The sequence below is a fragment of the Notamacropus eugenii genome, chromosome 3 (assembly GCF_028372415.1).
Source record: "Notamacropus eugenii isolate mMacEug1 chromosome 3, mMacEug1.pri_v2, whole genome shotgun sequence".
Classification (NCBI taxonomy): domain Eukaryota; kingdom Metazoa; phylum Chordata; class Mammalia; order Diprotodontia; family Macropodidae; genus Notamacropus; species Notamacropus eugenii.
The window spans coordinates 178,066,793-178,089,552 of record NC_092874.1 but is presented as its reverse complement, the minus strand read 5'-3'; the positions used below and the strand labels follow the sequence as shown (position 1 = coordinate 178,089,552).

At 38.1% G+C, this 22,760-nt stretch overlaps 1 protein-coding gene across 2 annotated transcripts in view; it reads left to right on the top strand.

Moving 5' to 3' along the window:
- Nucleotides 1–3,569, top strand: part of RBM17 (RNA binding motif protein 17) — a 40,842-nt gene extending 37,273 nt beyond the window's left edge. For both annotated transcript variants that reach the window (XM_072653433.1, XM_072653432.1), the window contains exons 10-12: nt 191–289; nt 2,021–2,093; nt 2,198–3,569. In XM_072653433.1, the coding sequence (XP_072509534.1) occupies nt 191–289; nt 2,021–2,093; nt 2,198–2,301 (276 nt within the window). In that variant the 3' untranslated portion in view covers nt 2,302–3,569. The remainder of the gene's footprint in view (nt 1–190; nt 290–2,020; nt 2,094–2,197) is intronic.
- The last annotated feature ends 19,191 nt before the right edge of the window (nt 3,570–22,760 follow it).

Below are 22,760 nucleotides of genomic sequence, written 5' to 3'. Positions count from 1 at the left end.
TCTTTAATATAAATGCTTTTATTTTTTAAAAGAACCGTTAGCTTTAGGATGTTTCAGGGATGAACATTTTCAATATTTCAGGATTGAAGTAGGAAATTTGTCATTATGAAATTTTAAGATTTGCTGTTTGCCTACCTATAACCATCCAGTTTGACATAAAATGATTAGATTTCTTTTCCTTGATTTGCAGAACATGGTGGGTGCTGGAGAAGTAGATGAAGATCTAGAAGGCGAAACCAAGGAAGAATGTGAAAAATATGGCAAAGTTGGAAAATGTGTAATTTTTGAAGTAATGGCTTTTCTTTTTTTATCCTCCTAAGAACATATATATATACTTATGATGAAAAAATGTTTAGAAAGAAAAACTTTTAAGCCAAGTTCTTTTTGACAGAACATAGTTTCAACAAATTGTTCTCTGTTGTAGGTGGAGGAGTGATGGCAAGGTAAATTACTACCTGATTACAAGAGTATATCTCATATGTTGCCCACAGTTCTCTTGCTGTACTATAAAAGTTTGAATATGGAGATAATACTTTGGGTTATTCCCTGTATTGATGCAGATTCCAGCCCTTCCACAATTCAGTAAATATTCTTCATGAGTTGCTATAGCCAAAAAATTCTCCACATTTGGTGATCAGATTGTCTTAGAAGGATAAGAACAAGAGAAACACAGCATGTCAGCAGAGATAGAGAAGGCTCCTTCCCTGCTTTGGTTCTTTGACAGCTGCTTGCTGTTCAGTACACACAAGTGCCTGTGTGCTATATGCTGTATAAGGGGGGAGGTCACAGAGAGGAGGTATCCTTTGAGTTAAATTTGTAAAAGGGATTAGGAATAGGCCAAGATGGGGAAGGAGGATATTCCAGGCACACAGAGAAGAGCCCACTGCCTCTTTGTCAGAGAAGCCTGAGAAAGTAAAGTGGTATTCTGATTATGGCAGCCCTAAAGGCCAGGACTGAACTTGGCTCCATAGGAAGCCTCTAAAGTTTTTGAACAGAGGAAACTGAGACCCAGGGAGATTAAGTGAGTCACTCAAGGTCATTCAAGTAGTGTCAGAGGCAGGATTGAAAGCCAGATTCTATGACTCCACAACCAAGAGGTTATTTTGGCAGTTGTACTTTATTCTCTTCAAAGTTACCTGTCATACCTTAGTTGCTAAATCTGATGGTCATTCCTCATTCTTCTTGACCTCTCTGCAGCATTTGTTACTTTTGAATGACCTCTCCTAGATATTGCCTCTAGGATTTCCTGACACTGCTCTCTCTTGGTTCTAATTCTTAACTGTTCTCTCGTGTTCTTTGCTGGCCCATCATCTCTATTGTGCTCCCTAACTGTGGGTGTGCCCCAAGTCTCAGTCATGGGTCCTCTTTTTTCTTTACTCTCTTATTTAGTGACTTTATCAGCATCCAAGAATTTAATTTCCTCTGTGGAGTTAACTCCCAGGGAAGGTTGTAGGTGGGGGTTGTCTGTCTGTCTGTCTCCAGTCCCAGGATCTTCTGAGTTTCAGTGCCACATCATTAACTGCCAACTGGAAGTTTCAAACTGGATGTCCCATAGACATCTCAAACTCAGCATGTCCAAAACAGAACTCATTAGCCTTCTCCAAAAAACTCATTTCTCTTTCCAACTTCTTTCTTTCTGCTGAGGGGATACTACCGTCCTTCTCATGTTTTCAGCTTTGGTTTTATCCTCAGCTTCTCATTCTTGTTCCTCCCACATGTTACCAAATTGCCAAAGTAGGATAGTTAGTAAGATATCTTGGTAGTGTAGAAGATTATGCCCCATGCCCCAGGACTGGCTCTGAAGGCAATAGGGTCAGAAGATGAATTTGAGTCCTGGCTCTTCCACATATTGTCTTCCTTTGTAAAATTGAGATAATCCTCTATATACCACCTCTCTCTCTCTCTCTCTCTCTCTCTCTCTCTCTCTCTTTCTTTCTCTCTCTCTCTCTCTCTGTATATCTAGAGAGAGAGAGAGGCCACTCAGTATAGGGACATAAATATGATTTGATCTCTGTTTCAGATTCCTGGTGCTCCTGATGATGAAGCTGTACGAATATTTTTAGAGTTTGAAAGGGTCGAATCAGCAATTAAAGGTAAATGAAATTATACAACTAAATATGCTTTATATTGGAGAACTTTTCAAGAATAACTGATTTTCATCTTTGCATTTAATCACCTTTTTCTGTTTGCATTCTAGCTGTTGTTGATCTGAATGGGAGGTATTTTGGTGGACGGGTAGTGAAAGCTTGTTTCTACAACTTGGATAAATTCAGAGTCTTGGATCTGGCAGAGCAAGTCTGATTTTAAGAACTCAGAGCACAAATCACCTCTGGCAATCCTTAGTAAGCCTTTAGGCTGAAAGCAAAGAGGAAAGAAGGCAAGCCTGCTTGACCAGTGGGTACTGAGACTTTTGGGAAGGACTCCTAAAATTCATGTTGACTGACCCTTTTTTTATTTTGTGGTTTTTTTTTATATAGTATAAAATCCTTTAAAAAAAAAAAAAGCTCTATGCCTCTCTGATTGTTCTTTGTTTTTCACTACACCATAGTTGTTTACATTGATAGGCCCTTATGATGATTCTTGAATGCATCAATGATGTGATATTCATGAACTCTGGAAAATCTTGAAGATATCAAAGGGTGGGGGGAGGAGGGCAATCTTAACATGTGATCCTTTACTTTCTTAGTAATGTGCTAGCTATAAAAAAAAATAGCTACACAACCCCACAGTACTCATCTTGGCAGATCTGCCAGTGGTGAATATATCTGCTCTTTTTGGAGCCAGTAAGACCTTTCTGTTAATTTTTGGAAAACCTCTTTACATTCAGAAGTAAAAGTGGAGAATCATGAATATAAGAAAATGAGTTTGAATGAATCATCTCCAAGCCAAGACAAATTGAACTTGGGAAAGGTTTGGATTTTGTGTTGATGCAGGAATCAGTAGACCTACTCTCTTGCCTCCAAAGATCTAAGTACATTTCTACGTGGGTAGAAAAATACAAGTTAGAGCAAACTATACTCCTGCTGGCCACATTTTGTGCAAGATTTGCTGTAGTGTTGATTTTGCTATTATATAAACGAGATCCTTAATTTAAGACAGAATTCATCCACTTCAGCTCCAGACATTAGTAGATTAATGGTTCCACTAGATTGATGGAAGTATTGAATTATTTGAATGCAAGGTTAGATGTGATCTGTAAAAGTTAACAGGGCCAGAAAAAAGAGAACTGGCAAAATGGCCACTGCTATAACGTTCATTGTCAGAGTTGGGAGTGTATCCAGTACATAATTCGGTGCCTATGTTTTGTCCTGTTGTTTGCCAGAATGTTAAGTTGCAAACCACTTTTTCCACAGAAGTGGCAGCGATGGGACAGGTACCCATGTCCTATTTTTAAGTTATTCTTCGATGTGGAAGTGTATTATGATCTTTAGAGGGTAAAAAAGGGAATCCCAATATTTAATCTGTTGATTAATGCTCTAGATCTGATTTGGAGGTTTGAGAACTATTTTTTGCCTTTAAAAACTTTCCAGATGTTTTTTAGTTCATATAAATAAAATAGTAACATTTCAGTTTTTGTGGTGGTGTTTATTTCATTCAGTTTTTGTGTGTTGAGAAATGTCTATGAGGATAGACAGTACTTCATGAAATACTTTGGAGTTAAGGACTTTTTGATCTATGGCACAATGGAGTTCTATTTTAGAGGTTACCTGCTGCACTAGGATTCTTTGAAATTTTAAGATATGACCTCAACTTAAAATTTTTAAATACTGTGTAACAGAAATATACAATATATTTTAATGTTGGTCAGCAGTACAAACTATCTTCTTTAGAATGCATTTTTATTCATATATTTTATAAGAGATTTAGCATTTATTTTGTGTTTATGTAATTTCATAGAATTGCCCATGATAAACATCAGGCAAAAGAGATGGGTGGCTTATCCCACTTTTATTTCAGTTAGCCCTGGAGTTAGGAAATTAATCAGAGATTCTGACTTTTTCTATTATATGTGAAACATATTATTTACAGCAACCTTTTAATATAGTGGATCTACACTTCAGGCTACTTTTCTCCTAAATGGTGTGTTTTTGGGAAATTCATAATAATTTTTAGTGTTGGTTTGCAGTAAATATAAGCAGGAATGACTCAAAAAATGTTTTTAAAAATGTAATGTATTCCAAGTCCTTGGATTTATTTACTAAGATAAATAATTTAGAGTAATCTATGAGATTCTTCCCCATTAGTGAGGAAAGCAAAGAGAAATGTGTCCTACCAGGCCAAAGATACATTGTAGCTCCCTTCTTTTATGTCTGTTTGTGTATATTTTACATATGTGAAAAATCTATGATTTCATTATTTAAAGCAATGACTTAGAAAAGTGCAGAGGAATCTTGGGCATTGAGGGATTAAATGATCTGTCCAGGGTGATACAACTAGTTAAGTATTAAAGGTAAGCCTTGAGCTAAGGTCTTCTTGATACTGAAGTCTAGCACTGTAGTTATCCATTAATATAACAATGCATCTGTCTTTAATAATGCAAAAAAATTGTTTCCTTTTTTAAAGAATAGTTTCTCATTGTATCGTCTCTTAGTTTTGTGTTTATGTGAATGAAGTAGAATTATGAGGTGTTGAAAGCAGACTGACCTATAAGTCAGGAAACCTGGATCTATGCCCAGCCCCACACTAAAGAGCAATTGATGAGGAGTTAGAAGGAGCCTGGTTTGAGGCATCTCTCCCACTACCTGACTGCATGACTAAGTCACTTAATCGCTGCTCCAGGCCCCAGTTTCCTTATTTGTGAAATTGATTCTACCAGTTGAAATGTGAGGATTCAGCAGTCTTGAAAAGTCTGCCATTCTCTTATTCTGTGAAAATAGTTGAATAGCACATAGCCAACTCAGTTTCAGTTTTTAAAATGCAGTTTAACATGGAAAGGATTCTCTTAATGATTCAGCATTCTGACAGCTCTTCTTTGAAAATATTTTAACCCAAGAAAATGGAAAAGCCACCATTTTAAGTTCAGCTAATGCTTTTTAGCTCTATTTTTCCCCAGGAAAACTTCAGTTACTTGGTAATAAATCCATTTCTTTTTCTTTATTTGGCAGCCATCTTCTTTCACTCCAGTATTTATTTCAAACAATATGAAAATACTTGCTATTAAAAATCCCCTTATATCATCCTTGTCTCTTACAAGCAACATGTACCTCCTGAAGCATGAAAAGAAATTTTGGTCCCCTTGTACCCCTTGAAAGATGGCAGTGTGGTATAATAGAAAACATTGAATTTGGAATCAGTTACCTGGGTTCATGTCCTGACTTGATCATTTACTAGCTCTTTGATAGCTAATTACTAAACCTTTGAGCTGAAATTTCCTGATCTGTGATCTTGTGGTGACACTTTTACTACCTTGGATAGGTTGTGAAGAAAGTGCATTTTGGTTTTCATTATTTCTCTTCTCCCTACTTCTCCTGCCCAAATATTTACTCCATCCTCATCGTTTTTTTAACCACAGTGTATGTATATCCTTAGGAATAATAGGTTCTGTGAGGTAAACATCAGTTTTTTTTTAGTTTTTCATCATTTAAAAAAATTATTAATTTATTTTTAACATTATTTTCTTTTTTAAGTTTTTGAGTTTGCAATTCTCACCCTTTACCCCAGCCATTGAGAAAGCAAATGACATATCAGTGATACATGTGAAATCATGCAAAACATTTCTACATTAGTATATCACAAAAAAATAAAGCAAGAAAATTATACTTCAGTTTGCACTAAGACTTCATCAGTTCTCTCTAGAGGTGGATAACATTTTTTCATCATGGGGCCTTTGGAATTATCTTAGATCATCATATTGATCAGAGTAGCCAAGTCTTTCACAGTTGTTCATCATTACAACATTGTTGTAGTTGTACACAATAATCGCCCAGTTCTTCTCACTTTACTTTGTATCAATTCATATAGATCTTGCAAGTTTTTATGAAACCACCCTCCTCATTTCGTACGGCACAGTAGTATTCTGTCACAGTCATATGCTACAACTTGTTTAGCCATTCTCCAGTTAATGAGTATCCCCTCAATTTCTAGTTCTTCACCACCACAAAAAGAGCAGCTATGAATATTTTTGTACATTTAGGTCCTTTTCCTTTTTTCTTTGATCTTTTTGGGGTACAAAACTAATAGTGGTATTATTGGGTCAATGGTATGCCCCAGATTTATAGCCCTTTTAGCTCCAGATTGTTCTCTGGAATGGTTAGATCAGTTCACTACTCAGCAATAGTTCATTAATGTATACCTTTTTTTAATTCTTCATTCCCTTAGCATTTGTCATTTCTGATAGGTATGAGGTGTTACCCCAAAGTTTTAATTTTCCTTTCTCTAACCATGGTGATTTAGAGCATTTTTTCAGATGACTATAGATAGCTTTGATTTCTTCTGAAAACTGCCTATTCATTTCACTTGATCATTTATCAGTTGGGGAATGGCTCTTATTTTTGTAAATTTGATTCAGTTCCCTATATATTTGGGAAATGAGATCTTTGCCAGAGAAACTTGCTGTAAAAATTTTTGGTATTCATTATCTGTGGCACCTTTTAGCAAAATGTAGTTTTCCTAGTTACCTCTTTAATTAGGTCTGTTTTAATTTTGCTTTGTCTGCTATAATGAATGAATGCTACCCCTCCCTTTTTTACTTCAGCTGAAGCATAATAGATTCTGCTCCAGTCCTTTGTTTTAACTCTGTGTGTTTCTTGTACACTACATATTGTTAGATTCTGGTTTCTAATCTATTCTGTCTGCTTCTCTTTTATGGGTTAGCTCATCCTATTCACTTTCATAGTTATGATTACTATGTATTTTTTTCTTTTCTTCTCCCTCTCTCTCTTTATCCTATCCCTCCTCAAAAGTCTGTTTTGCTTCTGACCAATGACTCCCTTAATCCACCCTGTCTTTTTATTGTATCCCCCTTCCCGCAATAACTCATCCTTTTTCCCGCCTATTTCCCTATTGGAAACTGTGTGCATGTGTGTTCTCCATTTGAACCAGTTCTGATGAGAGTAAAATTGAAGCATTGCTCACCATCCCCTCCTCCCCCCCATCCCTTCCATTTTATTTTTTTAGTGCTGGGAATATTTTTTTTAACATATTTTATTCTTTCCCCAGTTACTTTTTTTTTGTTTTTGTTTTTTCAAAGATGTTGGAGTTAAGTGACTTGCCCAGGATCACACAACTAGTAAGTGTCATGTCTGAGGCTGGATTTGAATTCAGGTTCTCCTGACTTTAGGGGTCAGTACACTATTCCAGTGTGCCATTCCCCCATCCTCAATTATATATTAAAACAATTTTTTAACCTTTTTTTAAAAAAGTTTCAAATTCCTAATTCTACCCTTCCCCCTCCCTGAGATGGTAAGCAATAAAATGTAGGTTCTACATGTACATTCATGTAAAACATTTCCATATTAGTCATTTTGTACAAGAAGACTCAAATAAAAATAATGAGAGAAAGTGAAAAATAGCCTGCTTAAGTCTATTCAAACAATATCAGTTCATTCTCTGGAGGCAGATAATATGCTTCATTATTAGTCTTTTAGGATTGTCTTAGATCATTTTATTGCTGACTATAGCTAAGTCATTCCCAGTTCTCCATCATGCAATATTGCTGTTACGGTGTACAATGTTCTGTTCTGCTCACTTACTTCGCTTTGCATCAGTTTGTGTAACCTTTTACCATTAAGCCAATTCTGTTTTTTAAGGTGTTATTTTCTTTGATATTTTTTCATGCCTCTTTTACCAAACTATTAATCTCATGATTTTCATAATGTCATAATTTTCCTGCGTCACTCTCATTTCTTTTCCCAACTTTTCCTCTACCACTCATTTCTTTCTTTAACTCTTCCAGTAATTCTAGCTGGTCTTGGGTTCAATTAGCATTTTTCTTTGAGACTCTACTTGTAGGTGTTTTCACGTTGATGTCTTCTAATTTTATGGCTTGGTTTTCCCCTGCAAGTTCCTTTTTTGTTGCTTGCTCATTTTCCCAGACTCTTTTATCACTTTGAATTTTATGCTAAGATTGGACTTTGCTCAGTTGGGGTCAGGTGTTGTGCCAAGATAGGCTTTTTTGTCCTGTTGTTTTCAGAGCTAGTTTTTGGGTTCTGCAAGTTTTTGGTGCTTCCAGTGTGGTGTGATCCTGGTTGAGGTGTAATCAAAGCTCTCTTGGTATGCTTTCTGCTCTTTACCCAGGAAGGGCCCCTGCTCACTTACAGCTACAAGTACTAGTACTTCTCTTGGCCCTGGGACTCTTACCAGGACCCCTGCTCCCTTTTGACTGATCACAAGTTTTCCTTTCCACAGTAGAATTGTAAACCAGAACTGGGTATGGGCTATAGAGTTGCTGATCAGTGCTAACTACACCTAGTGCCCATAAAAGGTCCCCTATGATCTCTTTCTGACCAATTGTCCAACACCCTTACCATCTCTGGGCTAAGAGCTTAAGAAGCTATTGCTGCTGCTGCTGCTGTTGTCATAGCCACTTCCAAGGTCCACAGGTACTCCTGCCATGCTTGGGGCTTGCACCTACCTTGGTGTAACAGACCTCTCCTGCAGACATTTTAAGGATAAGGCAGGGAAGATGGCTGCCTCTGACCTTTTGTTGCCTCTGTCACTCCAAAATTTGATTTGAAGCATTATTTTAAGTTATTTGGAGAGGAATGTTGGAAAAGTTCAGCTGGGACCCCTGAGTCTTGGCTTGTACTCTGCCATCTTGACCCTACCCCTGAACTGTTAAATGTTGATAGTGGATAGCACAGACCTTGGAGAAGAGAGGAGAAGGAGGTCACAGTAATTAAAATCAGTGAATTTATCCTGTGAAACTTCTAAAGGAAATTTCTTTGATGAGCTCCTTGATGTGGGTTATGGATGAAACCCCTAAGCCCTTTCCCATCCTCCACCCATCCTTGTGTGAATCTTGTCCACATTCCTCCACAGTGATCTTTCCAATGCATTTTTGAGGTCCTTTTATGGCTATTATAAATCATGATTCCCTAGATACTATAACATTGTATGGTTGGCAGCCCTAGAGTATCATTGGAATAATTGATTGGTTGTTGTCCTTTGTTTTTGGAGAGGACCAAAATGATATCACCATGATAAAGTGAAGTTTCAGTGTGTCCAATTGTGGCCAATCAGACCAATACGAGCTCGGAATGCTCTACCACAGGTTGGGCACAGATAGTCCATATGAATTTTTTTGGGTGGATACTCCAAATTTGAGCATCCTACATTTACTTTGTGCTGTCTCCATTCTGCTTTGCTCATAGGGCACAATACCCTTTCTGATGTGGGCACCCCATGCTGAGTGGTCTTGTGCCAATGTCTCCCATGTCGCACAGTCAAATCCAAAGTTCTTAAGAGAGACCTTGAGAGTGTCCTTGTATCTCTTCTGACCACTATGTGATTGCCTGCCCCATGTGACCATTGGAAGAATATTGGTGTTACAAAGGTGGAGTTTTGGTTCTGTTCCAGGTGTTACTTTTTAAGAGTGACACTGCTGAGTAGCCCTAGGGTGACTAAGAAAGAGATGGGACTTAAAAGCATGTAACATGAGACTCACTTGAAGCACAGGAAGCTGGTTAGCCTGGAAATGAGAAAACTTGAGAGAAGAAAGGTACATAACTATCTTCAGATATTTGAAGGACATCTGGTTCCAGAGAGAACTGAGAAGAACAATTGGAAGTTACACATGGGTAGATCTCTACCTCACAGCAAAGAAACCAAGTAATTTTCAAGTTCTTATCAAAATAAGCTAAATGTGTGAAGTCCCTTGTTACTCTTCATCATGTAACTTTTAACCATACTGGCTATGTCTTTTTAAGATAGTTTACCTCTTTCCCCTCTCCCCCCCAATCCAACAATCTTGGAGCAGGCTTTTATGTGTACCTAGAAGAGAACCTCCTCCCCCAAAGATATATAACCTTCTTTATTCATTCAAACCTAAGCTTTTTCAACACCTGCCTTGTGAGAACTTTGGGCATTATTGTGTAGCCTCAGGCATGTCACAAGCTTTCCTTCTATGGAGATATCTGTCCTACCTATCTCACCAAGCTATTCTGAGTATGTAGTTTATTTGAAAATGCTTTGTCAATGATAAGTTAGTTACTAGCCAGCACAGCCCTGAGATGATTGGTTGGGTTAGTGAGTGAGGAGGGGGAAGAAGCATAAAGTGCTCTCCTCCATGCAGGAATTTGCCATCCAGTTGGTACACGAGAACAATTTGAGACAATGAGTCAGGATGTGCTAAGTGCCAAAGTGAGTGGTACGACAAGGAAGATCACTTGAAGTTCCTTTTCCCACACTCCACTGGAGGAGGAAGTATTTTTATGTTTCCTTTCAGGCTTTTCTGAGGACATTTTTTTAAAATTACCATAATCTGTACCCACTCCTGGGGCTTTTGGGAAATGGCAAAACATTTTTCACTCGGGAACTTCTTATTTTTAGGTCTTTGACCTTGAACAAGGCAAAATTTAGTCAGGCTTGCAACAAGTAAAAACACCTACATCTCCCCAAAGGGAGAGGTGATACTGAGTTGTTCCATTTTCAGCATCACTACTAATTCACTAAACAAATAATGCTACCACCTTAAGATTTGGTGTGACCATCTGGAAATGGAAATGGCAATGTAACCCTGATGGGTACTGAGTAATTCATAGTCTAACCCTCTTATTTTGCAGATGAGGCAAGTCAGACTCAAGTTGTGACTTGCCCAGGGTCATATAACTGATAAGTGACAACTTGAACTTAAGACTTTGTGTTCTTAAGGCTACTCTTCTTTCCACATAATGGAAGAAAACTTCCAATCATCTCTGGATAATTCTGGAAGGAACTTTGAAAGACCATCCGCAACCAAATCAGACCAAATCACCCTGACACCATCCTGAAGAGAAGAGAATCTGCCATGTATTCCAAGACTTAAAGAGGAGAAATAATCTTAGTCAGAGCTAGCCTACCAAAGCAGGTGTCTGTCTCTGATTTGAGGGCATAGTGAAAGCCTCCACCCCCTAACCCAAAAATATCTCTTCCATAAACCTGTTGCTGATGCCTGTATTTCCATCATTAGAGACTCAGAATCACAGGAACTAAGTGGTGGAGTGCCCCCAAAATCATCTAGTTAAACTTGTTCCTAAATAGGAATCTTCTCCACAGTATCCTAGATAGCCATCCACTTAATTTAGAGATTTTTGGAGAGGGAATAATTAAGCTCTTGTGGCAACCTAATGATTAAGAAGTTGTTCCTTTCATTAAACCAATTGGCCTCTCTGAAGTCTTTCAATTCATTATTCCTAGTTCTCTCTGAGTCCAACCAAAACAACTATAATCTCTTTTCTGCTTAGCAGTTCTTGAAGAAAATTACCGTATTTCCCCTAAGTCTTGATTGTTTTAGCTGACTCTTAAAGGGATGGTCTTCAGTCCACCCTAGTCGTCCAGTTCTCTGGACACCGCTCAGTTTGTCAGCATCCTTCCTAAAATGTGGCACCCAAATTTGAACACTGTACATCAAATGTGTGCTGACCAGGACCGAAGACAGCAGGGCTCTCCTGTATAATGAACACAATGCTAAGTTGACATTGACTTTAGGTCAGATCAATCAGTCCTGAATCCACCTAACTGTACTACTAGATAACAATTAACTAACCCATATTTCTCCATCTTGTCCACAAATACAACATGGAAGAGTTTTCTCAGATGCTTTGCTTTGATCTAGCCATACTATGTCTACAGCATTCCCTAATCTACCAATCTACCAATTTTGTAATCTTATCAAAGGAAGTGAAATTAATGTGGCATGACTTGTTCCTGATGAAGCTGTGCTGACTTTTAGATCACCATATCCCTTTCCGAATGGTTATAAACTATCCTTTAGATAATGTTCTAGAAGTTTGCCAGCTATCAAAGTCACATTCACCAGCATATAATGTGACAACTGCCCTCTTCCCCTTGATTGTTTTGGAAATTGGAATTGTGTTTGCCCATCTGTAGTCTTGGGACACCTTCATGTTCATCACTGTGATTTTTCAAACAACTAAGGCTCAGCAGTCACATCCACCTGTTCTGGTTTTGGTTTTATTTTCAGTACCCTGAGGTGAAGTTATTCCATTCCTGTTCATTGGAATTTATGGAGAACAACTGGATAATTTTACCATCCTCTTATTTTGGATTTAACACCCTGTTTGCCATGTTTGTTCTATCTTTCTTCTTGGTCTTGACAGGAAAAAAAAGAAAACAAAATTTAGTATTTAGTATTAGATTTAGTATTTCCCTCCTCTCACCGACTTTCACTGTCTCATCCAACCCTGCAGTGATCCTAACTCTTGTCTTCTTCTTGCCTTGACACAGCCTTTAGAAAGTAATTTTTGTCTTCTTATACATTTCTGTATTTATCCTTAGTCACCTGTTCTTGTTTTTATTTTCTGCAGATGTGCTTTAAAAATCTAAGTTGATCAATGAATTCCCTTTGGGTTAATTTATGGTCCCCTGTTAAAATGTAAATACTTTTGGAGTGGTTAACATTTTAAGCCATTATTTTCCATTAACCCCTAAAATATATGAGGTTACCAGATCCTTTCCAGTTTGTGTTGTGTTGAGAAAGTTCTGATGGAACAGGGGATGACTAGAAGGGAGATAAAAAGATTCAGATCCCAGGACACTGCTTAGAAAGGTCCAGCTTACCTGAGAGACCCTAGGCAGCCAGGGGGTAAGATGAGGCCACAAAGAGATTGGACCCTGATTGGATACTATTCTCCCATTGACTATCTCCTGTCTGTCTCTTCCCCTTCTCAGTAAATCTGGAGGCTACTTTGCTTAGGGATCTACTTCTTTCACTTCTAAACCATTGTAATCTGTTTTCTCACCTCATTATTAGTTAAATTGTCCTCTCCAAAATTTTGGCCTTTTCTCAGTACTCGTTCTCTAGCATGACACTATTGTTGATCACCTCTTTACTTAGAAACCACCTCCTCAAAAGTGTTTGTGATGCATCTCTCTCCTGGTTCTCTTCCTATCTGCCTTACTGCTTTCCACCTTTGCTGATTTTTCAGGTCACACCCGCTAACCCTGTGTGTCCCCTAAGGCTGTACCCTGAATCCTCTTTTTACCCCATTGCCATCTTACTTGGTGATCTAATCAGCTCCTATGGGTTTAATTGTCCCTGTATAGGTAGTTCCTGTATCTCTGTATCTCTAGCCTTAAGTAGTCATCACCAGCTGCCTTTTGGACCATCTCAAACTGTATGCCCTGTAGGGAGCATGTCCAAAACAGCTCATTATACTTTCCCCCAAAGCCTCTCCTCTTCCCAAATTCCCTATAAAAATTTTTGCTGGGAAGGCAATCAGGGTTAAATGACTTGCCTAGGGTCACACAACCACTAAGTGTCTGAGGACAAATTTGAACCCAGGTCCTCTTGACTCCAGGGCCAGTGCTTTTCCTACTACTATTGAGAGGTATTATCATTCTCTTCTCCCTTTACTAACATCCACTTCACATATCTAGCCTTTTGTCAGATCTTATCATTTCTACCTTCACAACATCTCTTGGATATGTCCCTTTTCTATGCTCAGTTATAATTCCAGTCCATGCCCTCTGAAATATTGCACTAACTTTCTGTCTGGTCTTCTCTTGCAAGTCTCTCCCCATTCTGATCAATTTCCACTCAGCTGCCATTTTTCTAAAGTACATGTCTGCCTTTGTTCACCCTTCCCTGCCCCTGATTCATTGAGCCCCAGTGGCTTCATTTTACTTCCAGGACCAATATAAACTTCTCTATTTGGTATTTAAAGTCCATCATAACCTAGTCTTTTCCTATTTTTCCATCTTCTTACACTTTGCTCTTCTCCATGTACTTATTCTGTAATCCAGCTATACTGACCTCCTTGCAGTTCCTTAAACGTGACATGCCATCATCTTTCTCTGTGCCTTTGCCTAGAATTCTCTACCCTCTTATCTGCTTCTTGGATGTCCTGGCTTTCTTGAGACTCAGCTCAGGTTCCACCTTCTGCAGACTCTTTTCTGTCTCCCTAGTTGCCAGGACCTTCCCCTCTCAGATTTCCCTCTATCTTCTCCATATAGTTAACTAATTATTTACATGTTGTCTTTCCCACTCCTTGAGGGCCATGTTTTTGCCTTTGTATCTCCAGCCCTTAGTGTGGCAGCTAACTTGTACCTTGGATGGAGCCTGGGACTGGGAGTCAGGAAGACCTGAGTTTTCAAAGACGTCCTCAGACAGATTCTTCCACACACTTCTTGTGTAATCCTAGGCAAGCCGCTTAACTTCTCTTTCTCGATTTCCTTATCTGTAAAATGGGAATAAGAATAGCACCTACAGAGATTAAGTGCATTAGTAAGTAATTAAATTAATAAATGTAAAACTTTTTATAAAGCACTATATAAGTGCTAGGTTATTGTTATTATAATTGCTTAGTAAAAGTTTGCTGAATTACTAACTGAATTTGTGAAAATGGAAGGTGGACATCTCTCCTCAAAACAGGCTATGGTTGCAAAGTGTTGCATATGATGTCAGATGTGTTAACTTCGCACAATTTTGCTTGACTTTTTCTTAAGCAGGTTCATTTGGGAATGGAGTATATCAGGAAATGATTGTAATGTTTTCAGAAAAGTGTCAATAAAATATATATTTTTAAATTGAAGACGGATCAGTGAAGATTACTTATGTCCACCCCATCACAGTTGTGAATTGTGACTTTCCTATGTGTCTAATTAAGTCACTTTCAGGAAATTGTTCTGTTTCCGGCTCCTTTGTTCTGTAGCTTAGATCACTTATTGCTTCCCACTTGTTCTATCCTCCTGTTTTTAAGGTATTTTTTTAAAAAAATATTTTGTAAGTTGGTTGTTCTTGCCATCTTTGGCTCTTCCCATTTAACCCTGAAAACCTTCATATTGGAAACAAAGCTCTATTTTAGGCAGCCACAACAGCAGCTAAGATGTTCTAAATGATTCATTCTTTGAGCTATTCACGATTTCTCTTTGGTGAGTGGGATTAACTCACAATGACAGTGGTGTGGGCAACACTAAAAAGGCATTGAAAAGAGTCAGTAGGCATCCCTCCTCATGGCTTAAAGCCAGAATTGAAATAGCATTTCTGGTATCCTTGGTAGGTGTGGGAAGAAGGGACTATCAAGATGTTCAGAAGGCCTGTGTTTGAGGCCTAGCCCTGCCACTTACAAACGATGCCCTTGGCCAAGCAACTTGGCTGAACCGCTGTGAGGAATACGTGAGATAAAGTGAAAGTAGTTTGCAGATCCTATTTATTATTACTATTAGGCAAGGAAGACAGAGAAGAATCCAAGACCTTGGAATGTGAGGATTTAAAAAAAATACTTTTACAAGTAAAAATGGCAAAAATGTTAACCTTCAGGGGAAGAAAATCATTCTTTTGTTTCTGGCAATAAAATCATTGTGATTAAAAGATTTTAATGGCTATTAGATAGTATGTATATATCATCTCCACCTCCTGTCTCATCCTTCACACCTTAAATAGGCAGATTTGTCCTTTGCCTGTGACAGGATTAGTATTGGTTTCCCTTCAACTCATTTCATTAGCTCCTCACTTGGCATAATCAAATTGCCATATTTTTCTAGGTCTCAGACTCTGAAGAAAGATAAGTAGATTGATGTGGTTTAAAGTGAAATTGGCTGCTAGTGATTGGAGGGATAGATTTGGAATTAGGAAAAACCTAGCTTTGAATTTCCTCTCCTACACTTAATAGCTATGTGAACATGAAAAAACCACTTCACCTCACAGCCTCAGTTTCTTCATCTGTAAGATAGGCATAGTGATATCTTTAGTACCTATCTGACAAGGTTGCTGTGAGGATCAAATGAATCTTGAAGTGATTGCAATTGCACAGTCTTCTTTGGGACTTGAGGGATTTTAATCTTCCTGATGTGGGAAGTTTTTTTGTTTTTTTTGTTTTTTGTTTTTTGTTTTTTTTGCAGATTACAGCTCATTTCCATGGCTTTCCATCCTCTTATTCTTGTCTGTGTTCCTCTACAAATCCTCTGTAGGAGGGCTAGCCAATGACAACAGACTTTTCTCTAGGTCTTTGTGGCCACTAATACAATCCTTGGACTGTCCGTCTGCTTTCCTTCACTCTTGCTTCACAACAGGCTAACATGTTCTTCCAGCCACATGTGCCTAAAGTCTCTTAGGCAGCTTCTTTAAGATAGATCATCTTGATGTCTCAGTGGATACAAGTGCTAGACCTGAAATCAGGAAGATCTGAATTCAGATCCAGCCTCACATACTTACTAGATATGTGACCCTGGACCTCAGCCTGCCTCAGTTTCCTCATCTGTAAAAAATGGGGATAACAGTAGCTGACAGGGTTGTTGTGAGGATAAAATGAGACAGTATCTGTAAGTTGCTATGTAAATGTTAAGTTATTAGTATCACCATCATCATCTTTGGATTGCCAAGTGTGACCCAGATATTGCTGCCAATGCAGAATCTTTCACCTTCAAGCTGTTTTTCTTTTTAAGAGCAGCCCATGAAGCTGCTGGTTGTGTTGGAAAGAGATTCAATTAAGATCAGGGTTTTCTGATGGACTTTATTCTTTTTATTAATATCTAAAGTACAATTATTTATAAAGCACCATTGTTTAGAAATCTCTCCCAAATACAATTTTTGGTAATGTAGTTGTGCAGTCATATACAGCGGGTAAATCTCACCTCTGACAGTTCAGGCCAGTTCTCTTTCAGCAGACCCCCTCCACCCACCCTCCTCTCTACTGCTTTCATTCTTCCCTTTAAGTTATCTAGCTGGTAACTGAGTTAATTCGTTAGGTATTGAGTAGCCTACTATGGACTATTGCAGGGAGACAAAATGTGAAACAGTTTCTAATGGAGTGTGGGGGAAGGGAGGAAAAGGAGAGGCAGAGGGAGATAACAAGTATGCGACTGAATATAAATAAAATACGTACAAAATGAATACAGGATCATTTTAGGAAAAGTGTACTAGCAGCTGGGGGAATTCGGAAAGGTTTCATTTAGAAGGTGGCGCTTGAGCTGAATTCTGAGGGAAGTCAAGGATTCCCAGAGGTGTGGCGAGTAAGGAATGTCTTTTAGGCATGGGGAAACCAATCTTAATTGATTAACTATAGTGTTCATTGAAACTGACCCTAAGAAATATGTGATGTCGAACCATGTAGGACAAGCCTGTTGCCCAACTGTGGGGGAAATATGCCCTAGCCCTTGCTGATGGTCTGTTCTCTTATCTGAGATTCCATAGCCCTTACAGGCCAAACCACATGATTCAGTTTTTAATTACTGTAGATAATATCTTGTTGGTTGTTTTAGGTGTTATCTGTGACTCCCTATCCTTTGTGTAGGTTCCTTAAGGGCAAAGCTGAGGTCTTATACTTTGTGCTATCTACCATACGGGTAAAATGCTAAGGTGATTTAAATGATGTACATTACAAAGTTGGAAGTAAATTCCTCTTCTCCAGCAAGTTTGAGCTATCACTGCTTTCTGCCATAGGCAGGATGAATTTCTGTAATCAAATCCACTAAGAAAACAGGATCTAAAAAAAATAGGAAGAAACAGTAGATTAAATTCTACAACAGTCAAAGACCCCAACCAACACGAACAGATTTGGTGTGCTCTCCCTCCAGAACAGTTGTAGTCTGCTTCATAGAATGTGAGTGGCTGTCAGGCCTTTTGTGTCAGGCCTTATGCTTTCCATGTATAAGGAGTTTTTAAAATCTTAGTGCCTGAGCTTTCATAGTATATACATACAAATATAAAATGATACGTAAATACCATATCATGATTAGTGCCAAAATGAGGAGGTTAGATCTCTGAGGCCTCTTCCAGTTCTAAAATTCTCTATCATCTTATAAATGGCACAAACAAATACACCTTATAGATGTTTCTCATCTGTAAAATGAAGGCATTGTACCAGATGATTTTTAAATTTTTACTGAATTTTTATTTAAACTTCCAGCAATAGATATACATGTTCAAATATAAAAACTATAAAAAAATGAATACAAGCAAAATTGTAAGAACCAAAAACCCATATAAAATAATCAACTCCCAAACAAAAACTAAATGTGCACAAAGCAAAACAAAAATAAAACTGTCCCCCCAAAAAACCTTAAAAGTTAAAAGTATTTAAAATGTGGTTGCTTAATGATTGTACATACAAACTGTAAGCTTATATCATTTATTAACTGGTAAAAGAAACAAAGGCTACATACAATAACTTTAAAAGGTATCATCAATTCTGTGCATTTTCTTTATGATAAATGTTGTTACTGTTTGATATTGTCCTTTCTGTAGTTGTAATCATTGACTTGGTTCTGCTTTTTTCATTCAGTATAAATTCCTGGTCTTCCTGTACTTCTTTGAATTCTTCACATTTGTCATTCCTTATTGAACAAGCATTCTAGTACATTTATATCTCACAATTTTAGTTAGCCACCCTCCAGTTGCTGGCCACTTTACTTCCAGTCTTTTGCTCTTACAAGTAGTGCTGCTATAAATATTTGTAAAAATGGGTCTTATTTTCCTGTCACTAACTTCCTTAGTGTAATTACTACAAGTAAAAGCTACAAGTGGAATTACTGGGTCAAAAAGTATGGATATTTTATTGTAACATTTATTGGACAATACTGTGGTGTTTTCGAAAACTGTCAAATCGACCCACAGCTTCTCTTGCCTGTTTTCCTCCATCCCTGCCAACACGGAATTTTGTCACCTTTTACTTTTGTTACCCATCTGATGGATGGATAGTGGTATCTTAGAGTTTTAATGTAAAGTCCTGATCATGTAGATTTCTGTAAATTCATAGATAAAAACAATATCTAATCCTCTTTCTCTTTATTTGTATAGCTGCCATCTTGGTAGAGCATTTATGCCTAGATTATTGCAATAGCCTGGTAGATGGTCTCCATGTCTCAAGTCTCCCCCGATTCCTGTCCATTTTCCATTCAGCTTTCAAAGTGACCTTCCTGCAGTACAAGGTTGACCATGCTACTCTGACCACCACCCCCTCCACATTGTAAAATGCAGTGGAAATTCCTCTTACCTTAAGAACCTACTAATATATGCTGGGCACTGATTTAGCTGGGCATACAAGGGCAAAAATCAAACTCCTTACTCTCAGAGAGGTTACAAAGTATATGAAAATAACTGGGACAGATGGATCTACCAGTTTGAGAAAACAGGAAAGGTTCCATAAAAGGAGTTACCCTTGAGCTGGACTTTCAGGGATCAGTGGATAGAACACTGGGCCTGAAGTCAGGAAGACCTAAGTTCAAATTTGACCTCAGACACTTACTGGCTGTGCAACCCTGAGCAAGTCACTTAACCTCTGTTTGCCTTCATCCACCAGAGAAGGAAGTAGCAAACCACTTTAGTATCTTTGCCCAGAAAAACCCATGGACAGTATCGACATGCTATGGTTCACAGGAGTCACAAAGAGTCAGGACATAACTGAATGACTAAACAACAAGGGACCCTGACTGACAGAGGGGAGGAGGAAGTGTATTTCAGGCATGGGAGACATCTATTGGAAGGTACAGAGAAGGTGATGGAGAGTCTCACCTGAGGACAAAGTGGGCCAGCTTAGCTGTACAGTAGTGTTTATGAAGGCGAGTAGTATGTAATAAAATCAGAAAGGTAAGCTGGAGCCTGATTGTGAGCATTTAAATACCAAGTGGAGGAGACTATCTATTATACTAGATATTTAGGGAGCCACTGGAGATTTGTGACAGGAGAATGATAGGGTCAGAACTGCATTTTAGGAAAGTCACTTTACTGCAGTAGTCTTTGGGAGTGGGGATGAACCGGGCTGGTGCTGAGAGAAAGGACTTGCATAGAGATCCTTGAGTTTGATTAACTATAACTTAAAATGGAATGATAGCAAAAAACCCAAACCTCGTCCTAGAAAAAAGTGAAGTTTTATTTCAATATATTGCAAGAGTCTGTGTAATAAGGAGTAGGAAAGATTCCCCTCACTTGCCTGAGAAGAGCAAAGCAGTAAAATGGGCAACGTATCAGAAGTTTTCCTTAGTATGCAAGGTCATTCAGTCTGATAAGGGAGATGGACTTCCAGAGGTAATGTAATTTTACTGACCCATTGCTCTTGCTAAAAGATAATTAAAGGTAAAGTTAACCTAGACAGATTTACGATCCCTCATTTCTGGCTTTCTCTTTCCTTTTTCTTCTCTCTTATACAGTTTTTCCGGTAATTTCCATGAATTATCACAATGTACTGCTTTTGTATAACAACAGTTTCTTCTGGACTGAAGCTTGTGCAGAAATTTATGACATAACTATAAATTGCTAGTCACTCAACCACCCTACGGCTCTTTTACCTTATCTATAAAATGATATTGGATTAGATGGCCTCTGAGGTTCCTTGCCATTTTAGGTGGTTTAGCCTAAGATCCTATGATACTTGTTTAAGGGAAGCCTAAACAAATAAGGCAGTTCATTGTTTGCCTCAGTTTCCTCATCTGTCATGAAATCTGTCATGAAAATTGGTGAATAGCTGAACAAATTTTTGTGGCATATTAATATAATGGAATATTATTACACATGAAAAATCACAAATATGGAGAATTCAGAGAAGCATGAGAAAACAAAGGGAGTTACATAGCATGAAGAAAACAGAATAAAATGAAAAATATGCATGCTGATTACAACTCTGTAATTAAAGACCAACTGAAATCAGAGTGTGTGAATGGTCTCAGTTGGTATAGAAACTTCTTTACTTGGTTTCAACCCATCTCCCTAACTCCATCAGTAGCTACACGTATGTTAAATAATAACAGTGACATAGCTACGTTAAAGACATGGAAAAGGAAAAATTAATCACTAAATCAAGATAGCCAGAGTGGATTAAAATTCAAATCTTCTCTTTTTTGATTGGGGTACCTATAAAAGTTTACATATGAATCAGATATATATATATATATGTAAATAAGTGCATATATAACATATAGCCATTTGCAATCACTCTCCTTTTTCTAATTTTGCTTGGTTTTCTTTTGTTCCTTTGGTATTTTTGAATGCTTGTACTTGTCAAGGGAACTTATTTCTTAAAGGAAAAAATTACCTCACCTTGCTCATCCACGCTGCCCCCCAACTGGATTATTAGGAAATCTAAAACAGCGTTTCTTAAAATGTGGATCAAGTTCCCATATGAGGTTGTGTAGCTGAATGTGGAGGTTGTGAAAAATTTGGTAATCGTAAAAGATTTCTGAACACAAAATGACCAAAAAAATTCAAAATCAAGGAAATAATGAATCTGAGGTGTTTTTTGACAGCACTTGCCTGTGTTGCAATCAGTGATTTCACTACATCCTTGGTTGTGAACATACAATATGCACACTTTGCACTGTGGATGCCATCATGCCACGTAACACCAACAAACGATGCCGGAAACACCTCTGCTCAGATTTGAGACTATTATTTTTAATGTGGTAAAATTATATGTATACCAAAGAATTGTTTTAAAATAAATTTCTTAATGATTTATTATAAGTAAATGTTTGATTTATGCACCTATTTTATATACCTATCTACCTGGAGTCAAGTAAAAATTTCTTGGGTGAAAAGGGGTCATGAATAGAAAAAGTTTAAGAAGCATTGATCTAAAGCACCAACACTAATATTGTTCAGTTATGTCCAACTCTTTGGGGTCCCATTTGTGGGGTTTTTTTTTTTGTGGCAAAGCTACTGGAGTGTTTTCCCATATCCTACTTCAGCTCATTTTACAGATGAGGAAACTGAGGCAAACAGGGTTAAATAACTTGCCCAGGGTCACACAGGTAGCAAACATCTGAGGTCAGATTTGAACTCAGAAAGAGTCTTCCAGACTCCAGGCCCAGCACTCTATCCACTATGCCACCTAGCTGCCTTTAACTCTAATGTAAAAAGTCTAATGTACCTAAGGCCTAGAGATACTATAGCAAACTAGTAGGTAGGATAAGAGAATGAAAGATATCTGAGGATCAGGACCCATTTGGCATAGATGAGGATCAGATATTCATCTTAGGAATAAACTTATTAGAGTTCAGTCATTCAATGAGCATTCATTGAGCATTTATTATGTGCCAGGCCCTGGGTTAAGTGCCCATGGTTTGTCCTTCAACCATGAAATCAGGGAGGTGACTTGCAAGTGAACTGTATTTAAGCAGGGAGTCACCAGCCTCACCCTCTCCTCCAGAACCATCTGCCATCCAGTGGCAAGATATAGATCAGGATGACTGGGGATGGCTCCCGGACTAAGTGTTAGGGATACATTAAAAGAAGACAAATCCTTGCCCTCATATTAGGACTTTATATAAAAGATTTTCCTTACTTCCTTGGACATCAAAGTGAGATAGTCACTGTGGGGAGAAAGATGAGCAGTGGTCAGAGACCAGGTAGCTTAGATTTCACACAGATTCTAGGCCCACTATTGGTACCACAAGCAACAAGAGGAGGGCGTTTTTGTGGACAGTTATAGGAGGAAGCTGTGATCACTGAGACAGGCACTTGGCTGGAGGTGATCATCAGAAATGGTTTATCTTTGTCTTCCTAGCACCTAGAGCAGAGGTTCTTAAATCTTTTTTTTTTTTTTGATATAATCATCCTCTTTGGCAGAAAGCCTATGGACCTTTCCTTAGAATAATGTTCTTAAATGCACAAGCCAGGAATGCAAAGGAAACCAGTTATATTAAAATACAGTGCTCAGAACATCTGTTAA